The 14,506-nt window shown below is 48.5% G+C and overlaps 1 protein-coding gene across 1 annotated transcript; it reads left to right on the top strand.

Moving 5' to 3' along the window:
* Positions 1–3,452: 3,452 nt before the first annotated feature.
* LOC120242262 (zinc finger protein 689) lies at positions 3,453–8,982 on the top strand. The gene is made up of 3 exons (XM_039247898.1): positions 3,453–3,983; positions 4,206–4,319; positions 6,078–8,982. Exons 1-3 carry the CDS (start codon positions 3,779–3,781, stop codon positions 7,259–7,261), a joined length of 1,503 nt encoding a protein of 500 aa, XP_039103829.1. The 5' UTR covers positions 3,453–3,778; the 3' UTR covers positions 7,262–8,982.
* Positions 8,983–14,506: the final 5,524 nt, after the last annotated feature.

Below are 14,506 nucleotides of genomic sequence, written 5' to 3'. Positions count from 1 at the left end.
CGGGGGAGATGTACAAAGTGACAAAGTCTGTAGGTGCCTTGAGTCCTCCTTCAGAGAGCAGGATATAGAGGTCACTGGAAATGTACTGGTGAGTTACCCAGAAACACACAGGTTGGAACTGGACTACAAGAATCTGTTAAGAAAAGATAAGATTCCACCATTTTTTAAAAACTTTTTCAATTTTTTTTTTTTTTTTGAGAGAGACAGCATGAGCGGGGGAGGGACAGTGTGAGAGGGAGACACAGAATCTGAAGCAGGCTCCAGGCTCCGAGCTGTCAGCACAGAGCCCCAAGCGGGGCTCGAACTCATGAACTGTGAGATCATGACCTGAGCTGAAGGCGGATGCTTAACCGACTGAGCCACCCAGGTGCCCCAAGATTTCACCATTATTATGACTTTGTCCCAGGACTAATACTGCTTGCTGGAGTCTGGGTTTATGGTGCAATGACATTTGAGGCAAAGTTGAGTTTCCGGTCAGTCCATAAGGTGAAGTCCATGTGTGCTAACATTTAAGGTTGCCCTGCCAGGTGCCTTCCTCTCAGTGAGCATGAAACAAGGAGAAATGATGCTCAGAGCCTTTCACCCAGTTTAGAGCTGCCAGTGCAATGCAGAAGACATTCTCTGGTTTCAAATCCCATCCCTGCCCTTAGTAACAGGTTTCGGGCAATCCGCTCTACTGTCTGATAACCGTCCTCATAAGGACTCTGAAAGGTGAATTTCCACTGTGATCATCTCTCTGAACGTGCCTACGAGGTGGCACCTGGGACTTCGCTGGCTTTTAACATCATTATCCCAAACAGGGGGTCTTTTGTCTTTATGTGGTCCCTTGGGGTGTAGACTCCCTGGATCTTTCCCATCCTTCTCTACAGTGGACATTCTGCAGGAAGAGCCCTGCTTGTCCCCGAGCCCCATGTGAATCCAGGAATTTATACAGAAAGGAGCAAGGACCTCTGCTTTCACATTAAGTCCTGGGGCATCTGTCTCCAAAATGTTTCCCAATAGGTAAGAGCATCTGACTCTGCCTGATTCCTAGGCTCTGCCTTAGTGGTTCCCATCAAGATGATGGCAAGCCAGGCCAAATGGGGCCTTTCCAGCCTAGGGCCAAAAGGGTTAGGCTAAGTCTGCCTTCCCATTTCCTGTATGTGGGAAGAGGGCTCAATGCTTTTTCTCCTCAGTATTTAAACCTCTTCCTTCCTAGTCAGTGTCAGCATCATTGACAGCACATCATTACCATTTAGGCAAAATGTCCACAGAGGAGGTCTGATTCCTTCCCAGTCTTCTCTGTTTAGTCATTGTCTTCCCAATGAAATCGTTTGCTGTCTGTTTGCCTTTGTATTCCCTCAGCAGCTTACGTATACCTTCTTATTTCTCCAAACTGCACTATGTGTAGGCACAAAGCTATCAGTTTGCCCTGCACACCATCAGAGTCATTTTCCTAAAACATTATCGGATGGCAATTCACTTCTTTAGACTGATATAGAGCTCTCCAATGAGCAGGATGAAGCCATCCAGTATCTGGTGCCGACCTACCCTTTCAATCCTTTAGAGGGTTTTTTAATTTTTTTTATATTTATTTTTGAGAGAGAGGGAGAGGGTGCAAGCAGGGGAGGGCCAGGGAAGGGAGAGAGAGAGAGGATCCCAAGCAGTCTCCGTGCTGTCAGCACAAAGCCATGACAGATCATGACCTGAACTGAAGCCAAGAGTTGGACACTTACCAGACTGAGCCACCCAGGGGCCCCTCAATCCTTCGGTTTCACCCTAACAGTATCTGGTACTGTATCAGAAAATGTCCTCATTCCTTTCACTCTCAGAGCTTTCCTGAATTCTCGGCTTTGTACCAGAGATGGTTATGCTCATGGGATTTAACCGTTTATTAACAAATATACATTGAGCACCGCTACACTCTTTATTTATTTTTTTAAAATTTTTAAAATGTTTTATTTATTTCTAGGAGAGAGAGAGAGAGAGAGCGTGAGCAGGGGAGGGTCAGAGAGAGAGGGAGTCACAGACTCTGAAACAGGCTCCAGGCTCTGAGCTGGCAGTCAGCACAGAGCCGGACACGGGGCTCGAACCCATGAACGGCGAGATCATGACCTAAGCGAAAGTCGGACGCTCAACCGACTAAGCCACCCAGGCGCCCCGACCGCTGCACTCTTTAAATCCCACCAATTCATAGACCAAACTCATTTCCCACCTGATGTATCAATTTGGAAAGTCATTCAGAGGAAGGATTCTGTCTTATTCATTTTGGCAACCTTGACATTCCACCTGCTCCCCAGTAGTTTGTTCAATAAACAGTCACTATGCTTGGGACAGAGTAGAACTCAATGTTTACTGCCGTTTTTTTTTTCCCCCCTACCTCCTCTGTTCAAAAGTCCTTTTCCTCAGAAAGTCTTACTACCCCACAATGTTATCTTGTGAATTCCTGAAACGTTGTCTTCACTCTGTCAGTTCTGGGGTATCGTTTTATCCATTAGGTGCTTTAACAAATTGACCAATGGGTTGGAGAGAGAGATGTGTGTCACTGGTTGAGGTGTGTAGCAAATGGTATATTCTCTGGCCCCCAGATCCTGTGGGAGATGACCCTAAGTTGGTGATACCCTGCACAACACTTAAACAAAAGTGGTGACAATGGAGCTGACTGGTTTCATCAACGATTTTCCTATGCCTTTCACGTACATGCTTGCAGCACTCTGTTATTATTTGTAAATTTCTATGCCTCACTCAGCTATAATGTCCATTCAGAGCATGAACAAATGTCATGTAAGAATAAAGAATGGAGATGTGCATCAGGCTGAGCCTGAAAACGGGCCAGGAACTCTTGTTGAGTTGACCAGCGAATTCGGATAGTGCGGGGCAAGGGGCCGTGTTCAGCAGTATGAAGACCCGGTCAGCTCCGGGTCTGAATCTCTGTTCGTTCTCCTTACTAGCAGTATCCCTCTGAGGTTTTACTCATCGGTAGAATTGGATAGTGACCACCAACGACTTCACACAATAGTAGCAAAGAATAGATAAGATGAAATGTGTAATAAGAGGGGAAAGGTAACTGCGCACAGGAAAACGCTGAAGTTAATTTCCCTCCCAGAAGGGCAACAAGGAAGTTATCCAATTCTCTGAGAAGGTCACCCGGGGTAATCTCGGCCCCGGGCTGGCCGGAGTGGCTCCGTCACTCCAATCCTTCCCTCCCTCAGCGAGGCAGCGCGTGCCAGAGAACTGAGGCCCATTACCGATGCCAGGCCAGCTTGCCGCTGCCAGACTCAAAACCAGCCGGAGGCACCCGGCTTGAAGAGTCGGCTTCCTGCCCTTACGCTTCCGTTGGCTTCGTTCAAACAGGCCGCTTTCGACAGCACCCAATCAGAAAGCCCGATCTTCGGCCTCCGCCCAATGAGCGCACGTAATGGGGAGGTGGGGAAAGGGCGTGGAGCCCAATCGCAGCGCCATCACACTTGAGGGCAAAGAGGTTAGGAAGCCGGCATGGCGCTCCGGTCAATAAAATCGATAGCTGGAAGCTGCCTGTGTTCCAGGCTAAGGCGGTGCGGTAGCAGCGCCGCCATCTTCCCCGAAGGCATCTTCCGGTGCCTTTCACCCAAGTTCGGGCAGGAGTTTCCTGAATAACAGCGAAAGGTTTCCGTTAGCCCGGCAAGGCGGCCGATTCCGATTCCCTCCGGGCCTCCCCAGGCACGCTCAGCCCCGGTCCGGCGGGGGCTGCCAAATCTCCGGATCCGCCAGGGGTCCAGGCCGAGACGGGGAAGGCCGTGGCGCCGGCTTCTGGGGTCCAATGGCGCCACCTTCGGCTCCCCTCTCTGCGCGGGGACCAGGAGAGGCCAGACCCGGCCGGAGAAGGGGAAGGAGACCGAGGGCGGTGAAGTTCGCAGACGTGGCCGTGTACTTCTCCACGGAGGAGTGGGGGTGTCTGCGCCCCGCGCAGAGGGCCCTGTACCGGGACGTGATGCGGGAGACCTACGGCCACCTGGGCGCGCTCGGTGAGGCCCGGCCCGATTCGCTTCCGCGGGGCCTGAAGGGATGGAGGAGCTTAGGGGCGGGGGTTGGGGGGACGGCAGGGAGTCCAAGAGTGCCCAGGGACCTGGCCTGCGACCAGGTTGTGTCAGGGGAGGAGGACAAGGTCTTGGCAGGAGATGACACCGGGTAGATATTTACCCAGCGTTATCTAGGAGCTGGGCGTCTTACTGGTTCTCCTTCCCCAGGGTGCGCAGGTCCCAAACCAGCCCTCATCTCCTGGTTGGAACGAAATACCGATGATTGGGAACCGGCTGCTCTGGATCCGCAGGAGTACCCAAGAGGGGTAACAGTCCAAAGAAGTGAGTGAAAAATGCCTGTGGAGGGCCTATGGCCTCTAACGACTCAGTCTAGAGCTTTGGCAATTAGGGGTTCCTATGGCCCCTGCTGTAATTCTTACAGTGTTCGTTTTCATAACCCCAGGGTCTTGTCTCTCTGATGGTGTTGGGTGGGTCCACCATACAGTGGTTTACACATCAGTTTGCAAACTAACGGTCTACAGTTCTCTATTGTGTGAATGAATCCGTGAGCTTTTCAAAGCAGTTCAAAGGAGTTACTTGCGATGTGCTTCCAGGATCCCTGTCTCTTCAGCTAGCTTTGAATTGGGCCCTGAGACACTTGGTACCTGTCTGAGTTTTCTGGACTTGGGTTGGACGGATCTCATAAGAAACAGCTGCCTGGGGTGCCTAGTTTCTGTCCTTTTGGCAGAGCGACCGCTGATCAGTGCAGGAATCTGTACTCTTCTCAGGATCAAGCAAGGCTCTGATTTATGTCATGTAGGTAGAAGGGCCCCATCTCTACCCACAGGGATGGATGTATAACCTGTCTGAGCTGGAATTTCAGTGCCACATTCTCTGAGATCAGTGCTATCTTTCCAAGATTCAGATCTGACCATGATACTTCCTTACTTAAAACCTGTCAGTTTTGGGAACATCTGGGTGGTTCAATGGATTGAGCTTCCGACTTTGCTCAGGTCATGATCTCAAGGTCCGTGAGTTTGGGCCCTGCATCGGGCACTGTGCTGACAGCTCAGAGCCTGGGGCCTGCTTTGGATTCTTTGTTTCCCTCTCTGTCCCTATCTCCCCCGCCTCAAAAATAAATATTAAATTTTTTGTTATTAAAAAAAAACCTGCCAGTTTTTTTCCACGACAGATTGACAGATGGCTGTCAGTTATATCAAGTCACTTGGGGAACTTGGTAAAAAAATACAGGGAATAGATTCCCAGGGGCGCCTGGGTGGCCCAGTTGGTTAAGTGGCTAACTTCAGCTCAGGTCATGATCTTGCGATTCATGGGTTTGAGCCCCGCGTCAGGCTCTGTGTTGACAGCTCAGAGCCTGGAGCCTGCTTCAGATTCTGTATCTCCCTCTCTCTGCCCCTCCCCTGCTCATGCTCTGTCTCTCAAAAATAAATAAAACATTAAAAAAACAAAAACAAAAACAAAACAACAACAGATTCCTGAACCTGTTTGAACTATTGATTGACTCTTATGGATGGCTACGCCGTTTGTAATGGCCCAGTCGGTTGGCATGTACATTTAGATTTGAGAACCATTGGATAAAATGTAGTTCAAGGCACTATGACTATACAGCAGTGGTTCTCAGAGTGTGGTCCTCAGACGGGCAGCAACATCACTCAGGAAAGAATTAGAAATAGAGATTCTTGGGGCCCCATCCCAGACCTGCTGAATCCAAAATTGTCTCCATAAGTTATGCAAATAGTTCTGATCACAATAAAATTTGCGAACCATTGGCTTAGACGGCCTTAGGAGCACTTAGTCACTACCAGCTCGTATCTCATTTGTTTCCACTTCCTTGCCTTACACTTACCTCTTCAAAAACTTTAACTTGTAAAATCTGCATAACGGCCAAGAAACCTTTCCTGACTTCTCCAAACTGAGTTAGGGACTCCTGAAATCTCCTGTTTCTGTAGTAGGACGTCACTGAGGCACTGACACTCCTTGAAGACGGGCTGAGTCTGTTTGTGTTCCAAACACAAACTGTCGTAGTCAAGGGTGGGGGCCCAGGATTTGTTAAATTAATTTCGCCCTGTGTTTCTGTAGAAACCAGAACCAGAAAGAAGAATGGAGACCACGAAGTATTCCCACCTAAGGAGGCACCCCGAAAGGGGAAGCGAGGGCGGCGGCCCAGCAAGCCCCGACTGCTCCCCAGGCAGACGTCGGGGGGCCCCATCTGTCCCGACTGCGGTTGCACCTTCCCCGATCGTCTGGCCCTGGAGAGCCACAAGTGTGCCCAGAATCTGAAGAAGCCTTACCCTTGCCCAGACTGCGGGCGCCGCTTTTCCTATCCCTCCCTGCTGGTCAGTCACCGGCGGGCACACTCTGGGGAGTGTCCCTACGTTTGCGACCAGTGCGGCAAACGCTTCTCCCAGCGCAAGAACCTCTCGCAGCACCAGGTTATCCACACCGGCGAGAAGCCCTACCACTGCCCCGACTGTGGCCGCTGCTTCCGCAGGAGCCGGTCCCTGGCCAACCACCGGACCACGCACACAGGTGAAAAACCCCACCAGTGCCCCAGCTGTGGGCGCCGCTTTGCCTACCCCTCTCTGCTAGCCATCCACCAGCGCACACACACCGGGGAGAAGCCCTACACCTGCCTGGAGTGCAGCCGCCGCTTCCGTCAGCGCACCGCCCTCGTCATCCACCAGCGCATCCACACGGGCGAGAAGCCGTACCCCTGCCCGGACTGTGAGCGGCGGTTCTCCTCCTCCTCCCGCCTGGTCAGCCACCGGCGGGTCCACTCCGGGGAGCGCCCCTACGCCTGCGAGCACTGTGAGGCCCGCTTCTCCCAGCGCAGCACCCTGCTCCAGCACCAGCTCTTGCACACGGGAGAGAAGCCGTACCCCTGCCCCGACTGCGGACGTGCCTTCCGGCGGAGCGGCTCCCTCGCCATACACCGCAGCACGCACACCGAGGAGAAGCTGCACGCGTGTGAAGACTGTGGCCGCCGCTTCGCCTACCCCTCGCTGCTGGCCAGTCACCGGCGCGTCCACTCGGGCGAGCGGCCCTACGCCTGCGACCTGTGCTCCAAGCGCTTTGCCCAGTGGAGCCACCTGGCCCAGCACCAGCTCCTGCACACCGGGGAGAAGCCCTTCCCCTGCCTGGAGTGTGGCCGGTGCTTCCGCCAGAGGTGGTCTCTGGCCGTCCACAAGTGCAGCCCCAGGGCTCAAAACTGTAGCCCCAGATCCGCTGTAGGGGGGGCCGGCCAGAATGGCAACGCCCTGTAGCACGGGAAGGACTGTGGCAGTTCATTTCATTGCATGGAGGGGCCAGGAGAAGGGAAGGAGAAGCCCCAGGGCATCCAGGGCACAGTGAGAACAGAAACCCAGGCTCCCTGCGGCAGAGACCTGGGCTTTCGCCTATTCCGCCACACTGGCTGCCTTACTGTATGTGTCTGGAACGGACAGTCCCGTTAGGAGAGGTGACATCGTTTGGTCGTTTCCCCGGCTACCCTATCCTGAAAGAATTTCTGCCTGTGGATATGAGGGCTGAAAGTTCTCCCGTCTGTTCTAGGGGCTGTTGGCATTTGCTTTTCTAGTCTGTGCACACAGGGATTACCTGTCTGTCCCCTTGCAGGGTCAGGAGAATCCCATACTCCGGCCCTTCCTCCGTATGTGGTTAAAACAAACCTGATGTAGCCCTCTTTTCACAACACTCCTGCCAAGTGGTTTTTTTACCCTTGCTTTAAAACCTCCCTTGACAGGGAGCTTACTACCTCACAAGGCAGGTCATTTCACTGTGGGATTGCTCTGATCTTTAGAAGGCTGTTCAGGACCACATTCTCCTTCCCTGTAAACCTTGCCCAGAATATGTAATACTTCATCTACATGACAGCATTTCCAATAACTCTATCACAACTGCTTTGCCCCGCGTTTTCACGTTAAACAGCATTATTTGGTCAGTCATTCCTTAAAGACAGGGTTTCAGTTCCCACACATGCTTTCTCTCCAAACAGGTGCTGGGTTTTCAATGTTCCTTTAAAGCCGGCACCACAGTGTGTGCTGTACACCTCCTTGGTCTGTACTTATCTCCGCAGCTCTAGATTGCACTGGATTCGGGGGTGGTGGCACTGCACCGGGGCTTCATTGGGTGGCAGACCCCTAAATACCTAAGTTTTTTTTTTTTTTTTTTAACCACATACTGTGAAGCTAAGTCTTCTGCACCCTGTGTTTGAAAAATTGGTTCAAGCTGGGTCTGGGACATAGGCAAAGTGAGCTCTGGGAGAAGAGTTTAAGGAAAAGCAGGGGAGCTATGGTCTAGCAGCAAGAGGCAAAACTGGGACCAGCTTGAACTTCATCCAGTGGATTTGGATTCATTCCAGGCAGCCAGTGGCTGGAAAATCCTTGAGATCTGGGTCTCACTCCTCCCTGATTTCTCATCAGAATAAGGAGACATCAGCACAGAACCTTCCACGAGTCTTCAAGTCAACATTTTTCATAAAATGGGATGAGGCCATTCAAGGAGGGTAGAAAATTAAGTAATTGACTACAGAGTGGGAAGAGTCTACAGTCATCAAGTTGTGTTCGTGCCTGCCTTCCTCACATGAGCTCCCCAAAGCAGCAGCAGTGATGTGTCTTAATCTTTGATAAGCATCCCTGGCGCCCACCCCTGAGTAGATGCTCAGTAAAGCTTTACCGCATTAAATGAACAAGGCCTACCACTTGCCTTGGGTAGCTGCACCAAATTGGAATGTCCAAATATGACTTCTCTCCTATTCCAATGGCCAGAGTGGGTCATGTTTCTACCCCTAATGCTTGTTCCTTCTGCTCCCTCATCCCAGCCCCAAAGTGGGGGAGCAGCAGGGGAACGGTGTTTGTAATTACCTCTGTTCTGGAATTTAGCGAGTTGCATTGTAACTGTTTCTCCTTGGATGAATGGATGAGCTACCCCAAGACACAGGGGTCATACCAGATTGGGTCTCATTAAAATGTCTAATAAATGAATTACATTCCTTGCGGAATTACTATTTATAAAATATAAGTGTAGGCCCTTGACTGAGTAGACATTTTTACAGTGTTTTTTTTTTTAATGTTTATTTATTTCTGAGAGAGAGCGGGAGAGGGACAGAGAGAGGAGACACAGAATTTGAAGTGGGCTCCAGGCACTAAGCTGTCAGCACAGAGGGCTATCAGAATGTCTGCCTAGCTCTGTTCTAGAACTGTCTATACTGCCTACTTTTTATCATCAGGCCAACCCAACTCTTTCTTTACCTAGGAATTTTGTGACTTTGGGTCTGGATTGTAACTCATGACTTGGGAGCCACTGGTGGCCAAGTTGCAGTGTGTGGTCTGTGGAGGGCTGAGATGAGCGACAACTTACTAGGCTCCCTGAAGCACTTCAGTCCCGGGGTCCATTCCATTGACCAGCTGTGATCCTGGCCCTATTTTCAGTAGGAGATCCCAGTATCCTTCCAATAAACTACTCCTTCTGTTTGAGGTAGTGTGAGTTTCTGTTACTTGCAACCAAAGAGTGAACAATTCACAGCCCCAATAAGGATTTAGCTCCCATCTGCTTTACTGTCTATATACGAGCTGTGAAGAGAATATTGCAGTGTTGCTGAGAGGCAGCATGATGCCTTTTCTGATCTCCAGCCTCAATGGGGCCTTCATTATTACTTAAGTCTTCCCTCTGTCTTCACCTTCACGAGGTTTCAAATAGGAACTCTTTTTTTTTTTTTAATTAAAAATTTTTAAATGTTTTATTTCTGAGAGTGAGTGAGACAGCGTGAGCAGGCGAGGGTCAGAGAAAGAGACACAGAATCCGAAACAGCTCTAGCTGTCAGCACAGAGCCCAATGCAGGGCTTGAACCCACGAACTGTGAGATCATGACCTGAGCTGAAGTTGGACGCTTAACCGACTGAGCCACCCAGGCACCACTCAAATAGGAACTCTGAACATTCCACTCCCCAATGACCACACATTTACCAGTGACCACAAGTATTCACTTGCTTCCAGAAGCCAGCTCAGGGGACTCCCTTATGCACCATGCTCACCAACATAGCTGTCTTGGGATTGCATCTACTGCCCTCTCAGGGACTTTGCTACATCTGTTATGCTTTGTCTCTCCTCTTAATTTTATGGTTGCAGAGTCCCTCTCTTTTCTGAAACACACACATGCCAGTCTTTAAACATGCTAAAAAAAAAATTTTTTTTTAAGATTTTATTTTTGAGTAATAACTCACAACCCCAAGATCAAGAGTCACACGCACACTCGACCAACTGAGGCAGCCAGGCGCCCCTCGGCTAAATTTCTTGAAATGGTAGTCTATGTTCACTCTATTCTTCGGCCTACTGCAAAAGTATTCTAGCTACTTTGTTGAGCATTTAATGATGTGCCATGTACTGTGTTAAGCACCTTATACACTCCAATCTAATTTGTAGGAGAACCCCTCCGAGTAGACGTTAGGAGATGCTCCACCATGAGTCTCCGACATTGCCCCACATCCTGCAGAGTATGCCCAAAATACAAGGCCCTGCCTTCAATAAATTCTCAGACAAGCCAGTTCAGACCTAGAGCCTCTTGAAATGAGAGATTGGGTCCCTTGATGAAGGGCGATGTTACAGTGGCAAAAACATGCTGTTATCTTCCTTCTAGCCTTTTCCAAATGTACCTGCAGCCATTTCCCAGGGTGGCAGGGCACAGGAAAAGGGGACATAACTAGAGTTTTCAGGGATTATTGGACATTGGATCTAGACACATTCTAATTCTCGGAGATCCAAAACACGACTGTTAGCTTACCAGGCCCGGTGGACTGAGGGAGATCAGGCCTATGTTGCTTCAACCCTGCACATTCCAAAGAAAGTTCACCTTCAGGACTGGCACTTGGCTCACCCCAGTGAGAGAAATTCTGAGCCCTTGTAATATTTTGCCTGATTAGGGTGTTTCATACGCTGGAGGCCTCGAGTCACACTCTACCAGTCGGACCAGAAGAGTTTATCCTAATAATGTAGTTTATAATAAATGACTGGTTTTGCTCTGAGGGGCTGAGTGAGTAGCTGAGGTCAATTATGTGAACACTCCATGTCTATATGACTGACCCTCCCAACCCCCCAGCAAAAAACCTAGACACCAGGGCTGGAGTGAGTTTCTCTAGTTGGCAACGGTTCACACATATTGTCACAAATCATTGTTGGGGGAATAAAGTATATCCCTGCAACTCTACTGGATAAGGACACCTGGAAATCTAAGTTTGTGCCTGGTTTCTCCTGGGCTTTGCCCCATGCACCCTTTGCCTTTGCTGATTTTCATCTGTATCTTTTTGCTTTAATAAGCTACAAACTGGAGTATAAAAAGAAAGGAAAAAAAATGTAAGGCCTCAACCACTCTTTCCCCAGCCATTTTTTTAAAATGTTTTTTATTTCTGAGAGAGAGAGGAGACAGCATGAACAGGGGAGGGTCAGAGAGAAGGAGATACAGAATCTGAAACCGGCTCCAGGCTCTGAGCCAGCTGTCAGCACACAGCCGGACGCGGGGCTCGAACCCACGAACCATGAGATCATGACCTGAGCCAAAGTCGGCCGCCCAACCGAGCCACCCAGGCGCCCCTCCCCAGCCATTTCTTAGGGTTGTCTTTGCATGAAGCAACCATGAGGGAGAAACAGTGTCTCTATATGGAACAAAGAGTATGCTTACTACTTACCATAAAATGCCAGATTCCCCGAGCTCATTGTTCCTCCCCCACAGTGCAACTCTGTGTGCCTAGCATCCATTGGGCCCCTCCATGTTGTCTCTGTGGACAGGAGGCAAAAGAACCAACGCATACATAATGCTCAGGTGACTTGTGCCATGAACAAGGTCTTGTCTCTGACACTGGAGTCTCTTGTCTTCTGCCAGCATCCATGAAACGATAACAGAAGATTTTTTTTACTTTGCAAGCAGGGTAACCTTAAATTGCACACCTGACCGTAGGTTTTATTTCCCTTTAATAGAGGAGGGAACTGAGGCTCAGTGATATATTAAGTAACTTGTTCAGAATCACTTATCTGGTAAATCTAAGGGCCAGGATTTCCAAGCCAGGTCTGACTCCAAAGCTAGCTGCTACACAAGGTACTACTTCACAGAAACTGTGCTTCAAGATGCCTTGATGACTCAGCAAATCAACAATTTAGTTTTTATCTTTTTTACCTTAGTTTTCTTACTGGAGCGCTCTTGTAACTTAGCTTTCATGCCCCAAATTCTTCTAGCGTTGCAGGTGCTTCTTGTGGTTCCTCCTAGTGTGCACGTGTAGGAATTCCTTCTGTGTTTCTTGTGAAATGTACACGTTTTCCCAAATTTCAAGAACAATTAAGCAAGAAATAAAAGTGCAAAAAAAGTATCATAATTCTCCTGTGAGTTAAAGCTTAACAATAAACATAGAGAAGGTACTGGTTTGGAAGAGGTCAGTAAAAGCAAGAGCAGGAAATGCTGACATGCAGAGTTGAAAGTGAATGTCAACCATCTGTAAAAGGGACAGGAGCAACTAAAAGACATCACAACAGGGGCACCTCGGTGGCTCAGTCGGTTAAGCATCTGACTCTTGATTTTGGCTCAGGTCATGATCTCATGGTTTCTTGAGTTTGAGCCCAAAATCCTCACATCAGGCTCTGTACACGGACGGAATGGAGCCTGCTTGGGATTCTTTCTCTATCTCTCTCTCTGCCCCTTCCCCACTCATGCTCCCTCTCTCCTCTCTCTCTCTCTCTCAAAATAAAAAAACACAAAACAACACAATATCACAACAGGATCAGGTAATGTTACCTGTAGCTGTGGCCACGTTGGAAGTCTGTATTCCTGGTCCTGTCTGCTGCTAATTAGGGGTCATTCTTGCAAATAAAATACTATATTCACAGGATACTTTGCACAAATCTATAAATGGTGTTCAAGACATAAGTTTTGGAAGCAAAATAAGTTGGTCTCTTAAATTACTGTGAAAGTTACAAAACTGGGGAATTTTTGTGGTAAAATATACATAAAATTTACCATTTTAACCATTTTTAAGTATACCATTCAGTGGCATTAAGTGCATTCACAGTGTTTTATAACCTGCCACTATTTCCAGAACCGCTTCACCATCCCAAACAGACCCATTAAATAATAAACAAATACGTGAATGTTGTATTTGCAGTTTTGCTAGTTATGACCAGACTGCTTTCCAAGGAGGCTGTATGAATTTACACTCCCATCAGAAATATGTGGGAGTGCCTCTGCCGCCTGTGAAAACACAGTGCGTCATTCATTGCTTCATTCAACAGATATTTTGGGCAACTACCACAGGCCATGTGATGTCTTTGCCCTCATGGAGATTTGAGGCTAAAAAAAAGAAAAGAGACAATGTCAGGCAGCGATCAGTGCAGGATGAGGGGATGAAAGTGATGAGGGGGACTATTTTGGGACAGGAGTGTCAGCAAACTTATTTTTTTAAGACTTTATAATTTTTTAAGTTATTGTTATACCCGACATGGGGCTTGAACCCACAACCTGGAGGTCAAGAGTCACACGCTCCACTGACTGAGTCAGCCAGGTGCCCCAGCAAACTTATTTTTTTAGTTAATTAATTAATTTTGAGAGAGAGAGAATGAGTGGGGGAGAGGGGCAGAGAGAGAAGGAGAGAGACAATCTCAAGCAGTCTCCGCCCCATCAGTGCAGAGCCTGATTTGGGCCTCGAATTCAAAAAGCTGTGAGATCATGACCTTAGCCAAAATCAAGAGTCAGACACCTGGAGCACCTGGGTAGCTCAGTTGGTTAAGCATCCCACCAGGTCATGATCTGGTTCCTGAGTTCAAGCCCCAAGTCCAGCTCTGTGCTGACAGCTGGGAGCCTGGAGCCTGCTTTGGATTCTGTGTGTCTCTCTCTCTGCTCCTCTCCTGCTTGAACTCTGTCTGACTCTCTCAAAAATAAATATAAAAAAAGTTTTTTTAATATAAAAAAGAAAAAAAGAGACGCTTAACTGACTGAGCGACCCAGGCACCACCCCCGCCCCAGAAAACTTTTTGATCCTTACTCATCTGATGGTGAAAAACACTATCATGCAATTTGAATTTGCGGTCCTCTATTATGAGTAACTTTTTATTTTATTTAAAAAATTTTTTAATGTTTAATTTTTTAAATTAAATTAAATTTGTGCTGAGCTGTCAGCACAAAGCCTGATGTGGAGCTTGAACCCACAAACTGTGAGATCATGACCTGAGCTGAAGTCGGCCGCTTAACCGACTGAGCCACCCCGGCGCCCCTATGAGTAACTTTTTAAAAGTAGGCTCCACACCCAGCATGAAGCCCAATGCAGGGCTTGAACTCACAACCCTCAGATCATGACTTGAGTCAAGATCAAGAGTCAGACACTTAATCAACTTAGCCAGCCAGGTGCCTTTGATTAATTTTTCAAATGCTTTAAGAGATCACTGTATTTTCTTTCATGTGAATTGTCATGTATATTATATTATTTTTCTGTTGCTAGTCTTTGTCTTCTGCATTTGTAGTTCTTAAATAAGAAAAT

Source organism: Hyaena hyaena, unplaced genomic scaffold (genome assembly GCF_003009895.1).
Source record: "Hyaena hyaena isolate Hyena2069 unplaced genomic scaffold, ASM300989v1 scaffold_306, whole genome shotgun sequence".
Taxonomy (NCBI): Eukaryota; Metazoa; Chordata; class Mammalia; order Carnivora; family Hyaenidae; genus Hyaena; species Hyaena hyaena.
Note: the sequence above shows the minus strand (reverse complement) of the source record. Positions and strands in the feature narration are given on the sequence as shown.